This window comes from Asterias amurensis, chromosome 13, assembly GCF_032118995.1.
Source record: "Asterias amurensis chromosome 13, ASM3211899v1".
Lineage (NCBI taxonomy): Eukaryota > Metazoa > Echinodermata > Asteroidea > Forcipulatida > Asteriidae > Asterias > Asterias amurensis.
Genome location: NC_092660.1, coordinates 8,645,713 through 8,662,264, shown reverse-complemented (window position 1 = coordinate 8,662,264; position 16,552 = coordinate 8,645,713). Strand labels below are relative to the sequence as shown.

Here is a 16,552-nt window from a genome sequence, read left to right as displayed (position 1 = left end):
GAACGGACGAGTTGTCTGACGTTCAAATCATGAATAAATCATGACATACACCGCCTCCTGCTGGTCATCGCATCCTCTCCGACCCGACCGGACAGTAGAGAGTGTAAACACAAGGCGGCGGCACTCGGCCCACACGTAACCAAACACAGTCAGTGAATTGGGTATCGAAGGTCATCTGTTGACAGTCGGATTGCGAGAATCGATTCCACTGTTTGTTTATTTCTGAGATACATTTATTTCTGAGTTGTTCGTTTATTTCCGAGTCGTTTATGTATTTTGCGGTTGAAGTATTGTTTAATCCTGGGTTTGTTTTCATTTTGCGTTTCCGTATTTCGCTTTGTATGATTTGCCTTCTTTACTGTTTTACTAATAAAATTCTCCTCTTGTTAGTTTTTACTGATAATTCTAACAGACTTTATGAAAGGCTTTAATTTTTTTTAAGTCAGTAGACATTATTTGATTTACGTTGCTTTAATCCTTATTTGTTTTGTAAACATGAAAGCTTTTTATTTTCATGTTTTATCTTGCTGATTAATATTGTAACAAAATGGACCAATTTGAATAAAATAATATATATATTCATAACTTGTGTATTATTCTTTCAAGCAGTTTTGTTTTTCTTGAATTTAATTGTTGTTGGTGTAGTGTCTTTTATTTTAAAAATTTGTTTTTATTTTAAAGTTTGTCTTTTAATTGTTTTTTATTAAAGTTATATTTGTGTTTCATACTTTCGTTTTTAAATTAAAATATTATTTGCGTGTAAATTATGTTTTTATTATTATTATTATTATTTTAAAGTTTGTCTTTTTTGCCCCAATGGCCGCCCATACGGCTTTACGTCCCATCCGAAGGACGAAGCAATGGTTAAGTGTCTTGCTTAAGGACACAAGTGTCACGGCTGGGGATTCAAACCCACACTCTGCTGATCAGAAACACCAGAGTTTGAATTCGGTGCTCTTAACCGCTCGGCCACGACACTTCCACAAACTTCTAATACTTCTGGTATCTTCACTTAGCCCAAAGTGTTATTGAAACTCCAGCATGCGACAGCCACATCACTCCCCCAGAAAAAAAAGAGACAAATTTCTCACCTGGTAAATAGCATAGTTCAAATGTTGGAAAACGTCTTCTTTCAAGTAGAGTGCATAGAGCTGTCTGGTTTTAGGATACGCAAAGGAGTCATAACCAGGGTCCCAGTCTTTCAGGAAAATGTTGTTAAAAGCCTTCTCGTTGTCTTCAAAGAATGTTGCTTGCTTGAACTGACTCGTCCCAAATTGTACTAGCTGTTAAGTCAAGCAAATGAAAGAGTAAGGATTGTCACATAAAGTGGTGAACAAGCAAACTAGGAAACAATTTGTTTATATAGACCATGTGACCTTTAGTTACAGTAAGTGTTTTCCTGTACATTTTTTGGCTTGTCTGGCAGGCAATACACTGCATTGATCAAATGGTAAAGTTGACATTTTGTGTCATAATTTCCAATATACATATTGACTGGCAATGAGGTACTTAGTGTAGGTCTATTCCCCCGAGGGACTTTGAGTGACCAGAAGAGGGACCTGTTTAGGCCTCTTACATGTCTTATCTGGTCACTCACAGGCCCGATGATTATGCCAGTCAATATGTGTTTTATAACACAGCTTGGTCTTAAATGTGAAATAAGAACAGAAATCTGGAAAAGAAAGGAAGTTTTGTAGTTGCTGTTCATGGTTCAAGTCAAGAGAGGGTGCTGTAACGGGGCACTATTTTCAAAGACTAGTGCCCGCTCGGGAACTAGTTCCCACAAAACACGCGCGCGCGATCACTAGACTATATTAGTTCATCCCACATGACCGTGTTTAGCCAACCAGAATACAGAAAAAGCAAGAGGTGTGTTATAAAGACAAGTTAGGCTCCACCCCTCCCCCTCTGTGGTTGGAGGGTCTGATTCAATGCAGTATTATGAACAAAATTAGAGACTATCAGGTCTATTAAAAGGTATCCGCGCCCCTTGCGGATATCGCAAAAAATATTCGCCATTAACCGGATATATTTGAATTATTCGCCCAGGCCTATACTGGACCATACTTATTTGTTGATTGTCCTAAACTAATTTTGACAAGTTCCCTTTAAACATTACCTGCAACGTCACCAAGACTATCTTAATCAGCTGTACTCCAAGCTTCCAAGGTTTACGCCCTCTAGCCTTGTATTTCTCGTACGGATTCATGAAGTAGAACTTCAGCTCTCGACGCATTTTCTCCTCAATGGCCGGTGGTGGCTCGTACTGATAATTACTTGTATGTGTACCGGATTCATATTGCGAGTTCTGTTCCACTTCGTCAGCAGTTTGAATCATGTCACAGTCGCTATCACTATGACGGTGGCCTGAACCCGTCGTACCACGTCTTGCTGCAGTATTCATTGCACTGCATGTATGTGTGACTCCAATGCTGTATAGAAAGTGGTTAATATTATTATTATTTGAGTGCGAAAACAATACCAATTCTTAATTTAGATGAGAAAATAAAAGCCTTACTGTTGCAAACTGTTTACATGTACCTAAAAGACCAATGATATAAATTGCAAAAAATAGTCAATGGCCTGACATTTCAACCATAACAGAGTCTTTCTCCGAGGCTAAATGACATCACAATCTTGATTTAATGTGTACAAAAAGTAGACTTTAAAGTAGTACAGGATCTTGCCTGCCAGGAAATGCCTTGAATTGAAATGTTCAAGAAACTGCCAAGCCGCAGCCAAGTTGGACTAAACTGGTCTGTGAAAGGGGTGTTACAAGGCAGTGCAGCAGTGCGTGTGCATTGTCCGCTTACAATGCCCCCCTGTTCACTCATATAGGCTTGGCAGTTCGTCAATCCAATAGGCTGGTATCTGAGGTTCAGTGCTTGGTGACCAAAAAATTAAGCGTTGAACATAGTATGTATTATCGAGAAGTCAAAAAACGTGCGATGTGCAACAGGTAACAAATAAAACCTGGGAAATTTGTGACTGTGATCTGGTAAGTTTTTGTCCTTTTTGTGTTTTGAGTGTTAGTAAAGGATTCATTAGGCTTCATTAGACATTGGGATTAGGTTTGTGTTCCAAGAATTTGTGTCATGATTTTTCGAAAGTAGTAAAAATGGAGCAAATCTGTTGACTAGCTGTCGAAATTGTACGTGTTGGACCGTGTGCCGTTTGCTGTTCAAGAGAATCTCATAAAAGCGCAAAATTGGAATATATATAAAAGGAGACAATTGTTGTCTGAATGACAACTAAAAATAGTGGAATTTAAGCTGTCAATGATTTTTTGTTCAAAACGTTTGGTCATCGCGGTCTGTCGCGATCGCCTTTTCAAGACAGCGATACGGCGGGGATTTTCCAAACTTTTACGGGCTGGGATCGGGTAATGCTATGTGTGCCGCTGTTAGTGATTGGCCAACATGTTATGCTTGAACAACAAACAAAAGACAATATTTGACTTAGTTTTGTACAATTTATTAAAAATTATAACAAACAAATATAATTATTACAAAAATTAATTTAAAAAGTCAATAAAACAAATTTAATTAAACATTTTTTTTGTAACTAAATTCACATGCATTTGTAGGCTACATAAAATTACAGTACATAAAAATCACAGTTTTTGTTAATGAAAACAATGGCAACATTTTTGAACTTTGACCTGGCGTAACTTGGGTTTGCATGACCCGACCCCAACAAAATGAGGTGTCAAACTGAATGTCTCCAAGAGACCTAGATCCAGCTATGTCCAAATTAATCTAAGGATAACTTTCCGTATGGCGCCACCACTTTTTCACTCATTTTTACAAAAAAGGATATCTCATTGATGTAAATTAGAAACTTTTCCTAATCTAATCAGATGTTGTTTAAAATTTAGTGAATATCCCCAGCTAGACTCCTAGTATTTTTTTTAGTAGAGTACTAATATAAGAAGTAGGCCAACTCTAGCTGTCAAAAGATCGGGAGCATCGAGGGTTTAGGACAATCGCAACAACACAAGGTGACAATGTCCATACCACCAACCCAGTTCATTTCCTCAGTCCTCTCTCTATGATTTCCTGTGCATCGAATCGAAAGAAAACAACACACGATGTGGATCCGTAGAATGTAAGTGTGTCACGAGTGACCGTGTCACGTCATGACGTAACTCTATCTAAAATACTCACTTGTTAAGCTCAACTTTACGCATCACAGCGGTGCCATTTTCATCCCTTTCAGTGTTACCATCTCGGATGTAAATACTTCCATACATAGGTGTACATGCAGGTACACGAACTTATCAATAGCATTAATTGACAATATAATTATCTTAATCAGGTGACTCTGTGTTGATAACGTGACTGATGATCAACTCCCCCGATCATCTTGTTTTACACCAAATTTATTTAAAGGGCGCCCTCTTTTGGGGTCCTACTAGTGCCGCACAACACGGTAGACTTGATCCAAGTCCCAACGCCATTCCATTGCCAGAAAACTATTGTTTTGTGATGCTTTTTTAGTCGTCCCCCCAACCTTATCCATTCCATCGATCTCGGGACCACATTTTGACGGCGAGCGCACTTTACGGCTTGATATGCTTAGGGACCTCTCATACAAGAATCACTTGAATGGCCAAAAACATGTTTTGACCAGGGCCCAATTTCATAGAGCTGCTAAGCACAAAAAATTGCTTAGCATGAAATTTCTTCCTTGATAAAAACAGGTTTACCAACCAAGTTTCCATGTGATTTTCAGGATAAGCAAACAAAAGCTGAATACCAGTAACAAGCACTATGCAACAAATGGACATTTTGGCTGGTAATCCAGTTTTTATTTCGAGGAAGAAATTTCATGCTTAAGCAAATTTTTGTGCTTAGCAGCTCTGCACAAAAATATGCTTAGCGTAATTTTGTTGTTGTTGATGAAAACAGGATTACCAAAAAACATTCATGTGACTTTCAGGATAAGTAGTAAACAACAGCTGAATACCAGTACTAAAGCAATATTATGCAACAAATGGAAACTTGTTTGATAGGCCTAATCCTGTTTTTATTAAGTGGGTGATGCGATATGCTTAGGGACCTCTCACACAAGAATCACTATAAAAGCAGGTTGTTTTTATAACAAAGTTTTATCATCAACAGCTCTGCTATGTTTTTTTTCCAGGTAGGCATACGTTTCAGGAGTAATTGATATTTGAGTAAAAGAAAAACACTGCAATTTTGCTGTTTTATAACCTATAACCCAATTCAAGGAACTCATATCTTCTAAACGTATAAAACTAGATATGAGTTGGATAACAAAAGACCCCCCCCCCCCCTCCACACACACCAAGGTTACGCCATTATGGTTACACGTGTTTCTTAGACAGCAATACGACAATACTAAACCAGGTAGCATTGAGATTGTCCTTTTAAAGAGAGTGGACACTATTGGTAATTGTCAAAGACCAGTCTTCTCACTTGGTGTATCTCAACATGCATAAAATAACAAACCTGTGAAAACTTGAGCTCAATTGGTCGTCGCGAAGTTGCGAGATAAAATATGGAAAGAAATAACACCCTGGTCACACAAAGTTGTGTTCTTTCAGATGCTTGATTTTATCACCTCAATTTGTAAATCCGAGGTCTCAAAATCAAATTCGTGGAAAATTTATTCTTTCTCGAAAACTACGTCACTTCAGGGGGAGCTGTTTCTCACATCGTTTTTTACTATCAACCTCTCCCCATTACTCGTTACCTAGTGAGGTTTTATAAATGCTAATAATTATTTCTTAGTATACCGTTGAACCCCATTGGTCTAGCCAACCATTCAAAACCCAATGGTACAATGGTATACCATTCAGTACCATTGGTGACAATTGAACACCATTGGCAGAGCCAATGGTATACCATTCAGTACTGTAGCGTTGACCGGGGGTTGCAATGCACACAGTTTAATGACACAAGAAGATACAATTAACTAGCTTTTCTGTCCTCGTTTAGGAGCTTTATTTACACTCAACAAGTCACTGAAATTACCTGAGAGAGAAGGCCTAATAAGCCAGAGAGCACTCTGATTTACCGATTGGCAATTTTTGCTTGAAGTGTACAAGTACTTAGCAATTTTTGCTTGTAAAAGTGTACAAGACTATATAGTCTTGTGTACTAGGCAATTTTTGCTTGAAAAAGTGTTTGAGGCTATAGCCTCGTGTATTTAGCAATTTTTGCCTGAAAAAGTGTACAGCAAAGCTTACGGTAAGCAGAGCCATGTATTGGGCCCTGCCCATGATAAGCTCAACAAAAACCTTTCTGTGCTATAATAAAAACTTACTTGACAAGACAAGAAGTAAACCAGCTTTGGATAGTATGATGATTATTGAGACACTTTTAACTTCATGGAAAAAGATATCACTTTTGACCTAAAAAAATCGTGAATCTGATGAGAAGCGTTACTGACAGTACTGTTTCTCAGATTGTGTATTCCAATTGCAGATTATTCTTCTTGCGTGGACATAACTGCTCCAGATTTTCAGCAGTATCTCCCAAAACGCTACCTTTCAAAATGTAGTTTACACATGTTAGTTCCAGGGTGTGTATCTACATTAAAATAGGATTGAAAGAAACAGTGGGTTCCAATAACCAGAGGTATACATTCATTCCCTTTAAATACATGTACATCCATTGATCTGTCCACCACAGCAATAGTACCCTTTATATACCGCACAGATCCTTGTCATTTGTTTGGTGCAACTTGTGTTACATGCGTTTCTTGCGTTACATGTGTTACATGCGTTACATGTCGTCTTTTATTATTCCATGTACATGTATGTACTAGTGGCGATGCTCCAAAAGTTAATATAGGAATTTTTTGTGGATAATTATAGGCGTTTCGCAGCATCGTTTTAAAAATTATCATTTCCAACCTGCTTACCAAACAAAGCAAGGTCGTGACAATGTTGGTGACATCAACGTTAGAAGGTATTTTTAAAAGAACTTTTTAAGTAAGTGGTTGAGAATTTTTCTAGATTTATTTAATGTTTATTTTGAAAAAAAACTCATGATGAAATAACAAGGATCTATGTGCGAGTAAAAAAAAAAAAAATAAATTAATTTCATTCAGGTATTGTCGCAGAATATAATCACTCTGTGAAATTTGCATTTTCAATTTCAATGGAATAGTCAAGACTTCACTTTGTAACTATTTTCTGTGACAATTCACTCATAAGCATTCATTATTTATAGAATGAATCGCTTATCCAATACATTCAATAGCCAAAGATTGATCGCCCAAGAAAAATTAAGCCCGGTTCATACTTCTTGCAGATGCCAATGCAATACAAATTTAGACATCACAAATTCGCATCCTATGCTCAACTCCTTCGAAATATTCTCTGCAAAAACACCCAAAAACACTGTAAAAATTTTGTATTGCATTCGCAGGAAGTATGAACCGGGCTATATGCATTTGCCTGTAGTCTCTTTAAAATTGGGCACTGACCATTCTTGGATTGATGAACATAAATAATTTACACATATATAGAATAACTCTTTTGTCTTAAATAACTCTTAAACCTTATTTATCCTCCACCTTCAAGCCAGAACAGTTCATAAAAATACAGATTTCCTGGCTTAACTTCTCCCCTGAAAAAGCAAACAGGTGGATTTTTCAATGAACTCACATCAAAAATCCCACATCCTCTCCAATTTCAAGCCCCAGCATTTCTTAAAAATACAAAACTTCACGGCTTCACTTCTCCCCCCAAAAAGAAAAGAGGTAGACTTTCCAAATGGACTCACGTCACATCCCAAATCATGACTCACGTCACATCCCAAATCACTCTTGCTGTTCTCATATGAACCTGACGGCCTCTTCTCGTCTCATACATTGGATTCTTAAGGCGAGAAGGATCTCCGAAGAAGATGGGAGGATCACCAGACGGCGTCAGGAGTAGAGGCTCTGTAACAAAACAGGGACAACATCATCAACAAGATATAAAGAAGAACATATCACTCTGTATATTTTTATTACCAAAGTGCTGCTGTGATCACACTTAAAACTTTCAACACTTTTTTCAAATGAAGCCACAAGTTTATGAAGTTTTGATGCAGGTTATTTTTATTTTTTTGTATTTTTTATGCAAGTCGCCAGAAACACAAGGCCTGAAGGCCACTTCAAGGTGTGGGCTACAATTATTTTATTCCAGAGGCCGTTGCCACCTACTCCTAGGGCTGAAACAGGGTTATCCACTTTACCGTCCATATGGATGTACATGTAGGCTTGGGTATCATCAATCCAAAGCCTGGCTGGTAGAGTAGAAAGCACTACCTCCACAATTTTACATAGCAAGTGTCTTGACCGGGACTCGAACCCACACTCTGCTGATCAAACACCAGAGATTGAATCCGGTGCTCTTAACCGCCCAGCCGTGACACGCCACAAAGTTTTTCAAGCTATGGTGGCATTGATTTAATAATGCCAAATTAACAAGTGACAATGTTAACTTAACAATGTTTAGTCCATGAACTAATGCTAGTAATTTAAAGGGAAGAAGGTAAACATTTGGTAGTCGCTCTTAAATTACCAGCAATATCAACTTTTGATAAGAAGCCCAAAGCAAGTTTCGATAGTGTAAAGCATTTTGAGAAACATTTCACTTCGCAGTAATGGGGTTAAACAGTTTTTATGCCCCAAAGTTTGAATAAGAGAGGTCAGTAACTTCAAAGTACTAGTGGGAAAAGATATCACTTTTGAACTCCAAAAATCTGAATCTGACAGTACTGTTCCTCAGGTTGTGTATTCCAATTGCAGATTATTCTTCCTGCGTGGACATATAACTGCTCCAGATTTTTGGCAATATCACAAAAACACTACCACCTTTTGACATAAAAAAGTTTGTTATGCCCCAAAGTTTGAATAAGACTTGTGCGAGTAACATTTCACAGATTGTGTTTTCCTATTTTCGGCAATCTCTCAAAAATAGACAACCTTTTGAAATGAAATTTACACGTGATGTAGATGGATTAAATGCTCGTTATGAGAATACAGTGACAATTTGTTGCTGTTTTAATAACAAGTAGACATGCACTGTATTCAACTAAAAATATGACATTGATAAGTTTTCCTTTAAGTCATCATTTGATTACAAAAACCAATCTATGACCCTACCTTTCAAGACTCGTCTGAACTAAAACTTTGTATAAGCCATAAAATAACTTGGGTTAATTTGATCATGAAAAAAAGTATATTAAATTGAAGTGTTAGCAATTTGACATGAACAAAAATCACAGCAACCCTTAATTGATAAAATTAGTTAGAGAGTGGCTCTAAGGTCAAACCTAGTTCTCAATAGATATCTTTAAAATGTGGTTAAAATTTCGGCTTAAACTCTTTCAGAGCAAAATTTAAAACTTGAAATCATTGAGAATCAGAACCAAAAGGGTCTGTTCGATCCAAAGATGACTTTTTGGAGCAGTCAAAAGATCAAATTCAGTTTTGCTTGAATATCATCAAAAGGTGAAAATGCGTACATGGTACGCAAAATGCGTACAGGTTGGCAGGTCTGCAAATGTAAAGCCCATATTATTTGAAATTTAATGACACTGCATGTTTTTCATGTTTGCAAAATTCACACTGGACAGGTATCAAACCAAATTGCATTTTTGCACTGTTTTGACAGGAGGTTAAAGACTTGTAATTTTTTGCTCAAATCCATATAAGGACTGTATCTATGTACTGGAAAATTATTGCATTTTTGAATTCGACCAAGGAGCCCCTCTCTCAACCTCTGGGCCCAAGTTCATAGAGCTGCTTAAAATAAGCTACCAGCCAAACCACCACTGTTTTATGAACAATGTATGACTGGTTTCTTGCTCATTTCTGTTTAGTAGATAATTGTTTAGCAATAATTTCTGCTTAAGTAGCTCTAAGAAATTGGGCCCTGGAAGCATTGCTATATCACTCCAAAGCATGCATGCAGTTAGATTAACAGCAAACTTGCAACTTCCTCAAAATGGGAGCCTGCTCAAATCAAACAAGGGAGAAAAGCTAACTTCAGCACAGCACTTAATGCATTTTTTACCATTAGCTGCTTTAGGGCTTTAGCATTAGAGTCCAGCATCACTTTATTTGCATGCCGAGCGGTGAGGGTGGCCTTTGGCGGCCACCGTAGGGTGGGGTCATTGACCTAGTGAAGTTATGCTGACGAGCTCGGTCCAGGTAGTCTGGTGCCTGGTCCACGAGGGAGAAGTTATAATCCGAGGAGGCTGGGGACGGGGTAGGCTTGTGGGAAGCTACAAAAAGCATGGGAATGTTAGTTCCTGAGATTGGTGATTTTATGGCAGTCATGTACTATGCATAGCTTCATGAATTATGTAAAGCTTGGGGTCATCGGGTAGTCTGTTGCCTGGTCCACGAGGGAGAAGTTTTAATCCAAGGAGGCTGGGGGCAGGGGAGGCTTGTTGGAAGCTACAAAAAGGATGGGAATGCTAGTTCCTGAGATGGGTTATGGTCAAACTCATGATTAATACATGACAATCATGAATTATGCATAGCTTCATGAATATTTTGCAAACCTTGAGGTCATAAGGTCATTTAATTCTCCACCCTTGCTTGTTATAAGGACATTTGTTGCATGATCTGACTCTGTTTATGTAAATGAGGAACATTTCCTAAAGATCCTGGATAGGGATAAAAGACATGAAGCAAAACCAATAATGACTGCATTTGAAACAAAGGACCAGTGCCACGAAGCTGTTAAGCTCAAACCAACATTGCTTAGCATGTTTGTTTTTCATACTTCAAGTCAGATCCATACCACAACTGGAAATCTGTTTAAAAAACGCTAAGCCAAGTTTCGCTTTTTTTCTGATAGATAATGGTTTTGTATCCCTCACCAATGTGTATTAAGAACGATATACTCAGTAGGTCCCTACTTTAAGTTGCTATTCAAACATCATGCAGATGAATATGGCAGTTAGAAGTCTGTTTAAAAAACGCTAAGCACATGCTTCTTACTTAGCACCAGCTCATAGATACTTGATCCTGATGGTCATTGAATGATGAACAGTGAGCAAATTGGAGGTACAGTATGTAAAACATTTAAAATGATATCACCTTTTCATTATGTCTGATATTTTCACAAGTCTGAAAGTTTAAGACAGAAGACATGGAGTATAACGCAATCTGTTTAATTGACTCAAACACATTTTGTCAATTTTTAGTCCACTTTTTCACAAAGTGGTCAACAAACTGTGGTGTCATCAGTACTATAAAGTCTATTAATCAAGCAATCAATCAAAACAATTTACATAGCTCAGGTATCCATAAAAAATACATGTTCAAATAAGCTTTGACAATCAGCGAGGTTTTCAAACTTGTTCATCAGAACATTGAAAGATTTGTTATTTTCAGGGAATATTCTGCAGAATAAGGGAGAGTTGGCAGCTAAGCTGCCATGATATTAATGCACTGCGATCACATGAATTTCTGTTTTTAGAATGTGGGGAAGATTCCATTGCCAAGTTCCATCTAAATTGTACAATAACATTTAACATTTCATTAGATTTGTTTTATATTGTAAGTTAAAAACATTCAATGGTAACAAAAATAACTATACCTTGAATAAATCAAAAATACAGTATTATACTGAAGATGTGAATGTTAGTGAAAGTTATATTTACCTGTATACATTCCAGAGTAATCCCTTGACATCCCGGCTGACTTGATATTTCTTCGGTTACCTGTTTTTTGCAAACTCCTTCAAAGTGGAAAAAAAACAAAAAACAAAAACAGGATCGTTATTTGGCTTCTCAGAGAAAAAGTATAAACAAATTTGATTGAGCAAAAGAGCATAGCCTTTACAAATGTGTGTGCTTTCAGATGCATAAGAAGGCTTCAGCCCTGAAGTCTTTCTCAGATTCAAGAGTCGTTTTTCACAATGTTTTTTTACCATCAACAGCTCTCTGTTGCTCTTTAACAATTTCATATTTTTATGCTAAATATTTTGTGTAATTACCAAACGTTTCCAGTGCCTTTACAAACACTGGACATCTTTGGTATGTGTCGAAGACCAGTCTTTTCACTTAGTATATGTCAACATATGCACACAAAAACAAACCTGTGAAAATTTGAACTCAATTGGTCGTCGAAGTTGCAAGATAATAATGGAAGAAAAAACATCCTTGTCACCTGAAGTTGCGTGCTTTCAGATGCCTGATTTTGGACCTCAAAATCTAATTCTGAGGTCTCGATATCAAATCCAAATATTTAAGTGGAAAATTACTTCTTGCTGGAAAACTACATTCCTTCAGATCAGTGGGAGCCGTTTCTCACAATGTTTTACTATCAACAGCTCTCCATTGACTGTTACCAAGTAAGTTTTTATGTTAACAATTATTTTGAGTAACTACAAAACATGTCCAGTGCCTGAGGCAGAACCCATAAAAGCAAAAGCTTGAAGGCTAGGATGCCTTGTAAAAAAAAAAAACATGAAAATCATCATCTTGACCTCCTTACCTTGTTCTGTTAGGTCCGACAGATTGTGGACGCCGGCCACTGACTCCTTCCATCCATCCCGGGGTATGATGAATTTTCATCCGATTGGTCAGTTTCTCTATATGATGAACATTCATACCGCCAGCTAGCCAATCATTGGCCGTCTGGACCAAGACGGGACTTCCAGATGGCTCATGATAGCGCCCTCGTGTTGGTGTTGAAGATCGTGATGCTGAGGTAACAAGTTTACAGTGAAATAATGGTTCACTCCTACAATAATACTTCATATCATTTTCATAAACTTGGGTGTTATCCCTGACCTCATGGTAACAGTTATATGGCTTCTGACTGGCACCTCCAGAATAAAGATATTGACTAATAGGGAGACTGCCAACATAGGGGTGGATAGCTCAGTTCGTAGAGCGCCGTTATGTTAATCAGGAGGTCATTGGATTACAACCCGCTCCAGTAAATTTCTTCACATCAGACCAAAACTATATTAAAGTTCAGTCTGTCCTGAGCCAATATTGCTCATCAGGCCTGTGTTTATATCCGGTTTCCTTGGCATTAAACGACTGAGATTATTTATAGTTCCCCAGACAGGATGCCAGTCCATCACAGGTTACTCCCAGCTCACGCCAGTACCAATTTGTACCCCTTGGTGGAGAGAAGCAATTAGGATAAAGTACCTTGCTCAAGGACACAAGTGTCGCAGCTGACAAGGCCAGGATTCAAACCTACATTCTGTAAATTACAGTACTTGAGTCCACCACATAGAGCTATATATAGCTCTATGGTCCACCAACAAAGACCGCTCGGCCACAGCACCCCACACTACATTGTTTTATTTATTGTTAAGCGCTTTGATCTGTGTTAAAGGCGCTATATAAATACCTATATTATTACTATTATTTTTATTATTATTGTCAAGATATACCTTTTGTTTTTGGCATTACATGAGTCACTGTAAATGAAGATGTATGTAATATAATTTACTTGTAGAAGTTTCAGCTTCACTAATCATACATTTTTTAAGAAAAAAAGAAAAAGAAAATCACAGAGTGATGTTTTTAGGAGAGTCACTTAAATACCAGTACGTTGTACATGCTGAAAACAATTCATCTCACAAAACAAAATTATTTTCATGACATTGTTTTACTAATTTCTCAAAAACTACACAGCACCCCTCAGTAAGTAATATTTGAAAGGAAGCTTGAACGGTGAGTTAATGTATCATTCTAGATCTGTTATTGCATGTTTATTGTTGTTGTTGTTTACCGTTCTTTTTCTGTATATGTTTTTTTGTCTGTCTGTGGTTCACTTTTTAACTCTGTATTTAGGCCCACTATTTTTTCTGGGGTAAGGTTTAACCCATTTTTAACGTTGTTACTGGTGACTTGGTTTTTATGTGAGCAATAAGGCCAAAGGAATTTCCCTAGCAGGGACATTCAAGTTTTATTGTATTGTATTGTATTGTATTCTACTATCATTATCTTCAAACGGTGTAAGTTTAATGTAAATCTGTGGACATTGTGTTTTGTGTTGTACAATAAGTACTGAATCCTTTAAGCACGAAAAGTAGCAAAGTATAACAACATTATGCATTTCAGAATAAGGTTACCAGCTGCAGTCCTTTAAGAGCTGAAGACCAAACTTACATCCTCCGAGGCTTCTTGAGGACTGTGGCCTCTTAGATGTCCGCTTCCACTCCTCAGTACGATCCATTTGATAATCAGAGAACATCTCGCTATCTGGTCTTAGATCAACCTCTATGGTACGAGACCGAGTGCTTGTAACTGAGGTATTGCTTGCCGTCGACCTGTAGTCAATAAAACACCTGTCTTAATATCTTATTAAATACAAATTTAGAAAGTACAATTAGCTATTGCAAACTGTTTACCAACCAGAAGAACCTATGGTATGAATATTTAAAGGAACACGTTGCCTTGGATCGGTCGAGTTGGTCTATAAAAAGCGTTTTGTAACCGTTTTCTATAAAATGCATATGATTGGAACGATGTTTTAAAAGTAGAATACAATGATCCACACAAATTTGCATCGACATTGCGTGGTTTTCCTTTTACTGTGCAAACTAACACGGTCGGCCATTTATGGGAGTCAAACATTTGACTCCCATAAATGGCCGACCGTGTTAATCGACGAGGTAAAAGGAAAACCATGCAATTTCGAGGCATGTTTGTGTGGATCATTGTATTCTACTTTTACATCTTTCTACCCATGTGCATTTTATAACAAACGCTTTTCAAAGACCAACTCGACCAATCCAAGGCAAGGTGTTCCTTTAATGACCGGACATTTCAACCCTAGCAGAGTCTTTCTTTACAGACTCTGCTAGAGTTGAAAGGTTCTTTCTTACTTTGCCGATGTTGCTCTTGATGGCCCGCTTGCTGTCTTCGGTCTTGCTGGGAGCTGCCTGCTGAAGGAAAACAACAAGAAATCATTACTTGTTTGACAGAAAAATTTGTATCATAATTTTGATTTATTTTCTTCAAATTGAAACAATTTGTTCAATGAATGACCTATTGATCATTACGAATATGTTTCTAACCTTTCGTCTGGTTGCTCACAAACTATTTTCTCAGTAGAAGATCGCTGACTAATCCTCCTGGTACCGGTTGGATTTTGAGTGTTCCTCCTTGTACCGGGTGGAGTTTGAGTGTTAGCATCAGTGATCTCATCCAGTAAACGATCATCGACTGCCCTCTCGGTCAAACCCCTGCAACAGATAGTAAATATATTCATAATTGACATGTTGAATCGGGGTGTTGTTTGGGGTGGTCGGGCTGGCGAAGTGGTGTCATTCCTCGCCTTCCACCTCTAGGACCCTGGTTTCAAATCCCACTGAGAGGCACTATGTGGATTGAGTTTTCAGTCCCTAACTGATTGCATGGGTTCCCTGGAGTAATTCTCTGGGGCTTTTGATCCTCCCACATCTAAAACTGAAACTTCCTTTCTTGTTTTCTCTCCATTGAGTTTTCAGTCCCTAACTGATTGCGTGGGTTCCCTGGAGTAATTCTCTGGGGCTTTTGATCCTCCCACATCTAAAACTGAAACTTCCTTCCTTGTCTTCTCTCCATTTGGGTTATTTCTAGTACAGTGATTAAGTTTGCTTTTCTGAGAGTCCCTGACTTCTCAACCATATACTCGGCATTCTTCACTTACATTAAAGGCACTGGACACTGTTGGTAATTACTCAAAATAATTGTTAGCATAAAACCTTACTTGGTAACAAGCAATGGAGAGCTGTTGTAGTATAAAACACTGGAGAAACATCTCCCTCTGAAGTTATGTAGTTTTCGAGAAAGAAGTAATTTTCCACTAAAATATTTGAATTTGATTTCGAGACCTCAGAATTAGATTTTGAGGTCCCGAAATCAAGCATCTGAAAGCACACAACTTCGTGTGACAAGGGTGTTTTTTTTCCCATTACTATATCGCAACTTCGATGACCAATCGTGTTCAAATTTTCACAGGTTTGTTATTTCGTGCATATGTTGACATATACCAAGTGAAAAGACTGGTCTTCGACATCTACCAAAGGTGTCCAGTGTCTTCAAGCAAAGAATTGTGATTGTAAGCAGAAATTGGGCCTTGAGCTCTTACCTCAAGGAGCGTGCCGACGCTGGCCTCTCTTCTCTTGCTTCGTTCTCTTCCTCATAATCGCCACTCTCCTCCGATATCCTTTCCTCCTCAGCATCTTCTTCCAATCTCCCTTCATCATCTCCATCTCTCGGGCTCATGAAATCATTGTTCAATCTCACAACTTCCATTGCACACTTGACACAATCATAAAGCACAGCCTCATCTGAACTCTTGGTGAGTTCCGTTATCTCATTTGTCTCTTCCTGTCGTGGTGATCGTTTTGTAGTTGGAGGAGATCGATTCGTAGTTGGAGGAGATCGATTTGTAGTTAGAGGGGACGCAGACTCGTTACTGTCGAGGATATGGATTTGAGGAGAGATTCTAAGACTCTCTCTGAGGAGGACCGAGACAGAACGTGGCAAATCATCTATCTGCAATCAGAGAGAGAAAATACTTCAACGATTAGTTTCGGTAGAACTTGAAATTTGCATGGCGG

At 38.0% G+C, this 16,552-nt stretch overlaps 2 protein-coding genes across 9 annotated transcripts in view; both read right to left on the bottom strand.

Moving 5' to 3' along the window:
- The window catches only part of LOC139946291 (mucolipin-3-like), a 36,102-nt gene extending 31,736 nt beyond the window's left edge, over window positions 1-4,366 (bottom strand). Inside the window, exons 1-3 of one of the 2 annotated variants that reach the window (XM_071943913.1) lie at window positions 4,167-4,366; window positions 2,120-2,432; window positions 1,092-1,283 (exon numbers count right to left, since the gene is read on the bottom strand). In XM_071943913.1, the coding sequence (XP_071800014.1) occupies window positions 1,092-1,283; window positions 2,120-2,432; window positions 4,167-4,252 (591 nt within the window). In that variant the 5' untranslated portion in view covers window positions 4,253-4,366. Of the gene's footprint in view, window positions 1-1,091; window positions 1,284-2,119; window positions 2,433-4,023; window positions 4,044-4,166 lie in introns of those variants that run through there. The other variant, XM_071943914.1, reaches the window with a different exon arrangement.
- Window positions 4,367-5,941: 1,575 nt separating this feature from the next.
- Window positions 5,942-16,552, bottom strand: part of LOC139945976 (uncharacterized) — a 31,049-nt gene continuing 20,438 nt past the window's right edge. For 3 of the 7 annotated variants that reach the window (XM_071943531.1, XM_071943533.1, XM_071943537.1), the window contains 8 exons: window positions 16,078-16,487; window positions 15,023-15,190; window positions 14,831-14,890; window positions 14,112-14,272; window positions 12,475-12,685; window positions 11,640-11,716; window positions 10,040-10,250; window positions 7,784-7,917 (listed from right to left, as the gene is read on the bottom strand). In XM_071943531.1, the coding sequence (XP_071799632.1) occupies window positions 10,078-10,250; window positions 11,640-11,716; window positions 12,475-12,685; window positions 14,112-14,272; window positions 14,831-14,890; window positions 15,023-15,190; window positions 16,078-16,487 (1,260 nt within the window). In that variant the 3' untranslated portion in view covers window positions 7,784-7,917; window positions 10,040-10,077. Of the gene's footprint in view, window positions 7,918-10,039; window positions 10,251-11,073; window positions 11,104-11,639; window positions 11,717-12,474; window positions 12,686-14,111; window positions 14,273-14,830; window positions 14,891-15,022; window positions 15,191-16,077; window positions 16,488-16,552 lie in introns of all 7 variants that reach the window. The other 4 variants (XM_071943534.1, XM_071943535.1, XM_071943536.1 and 1 more) reach the window with 3 other exon arrangements.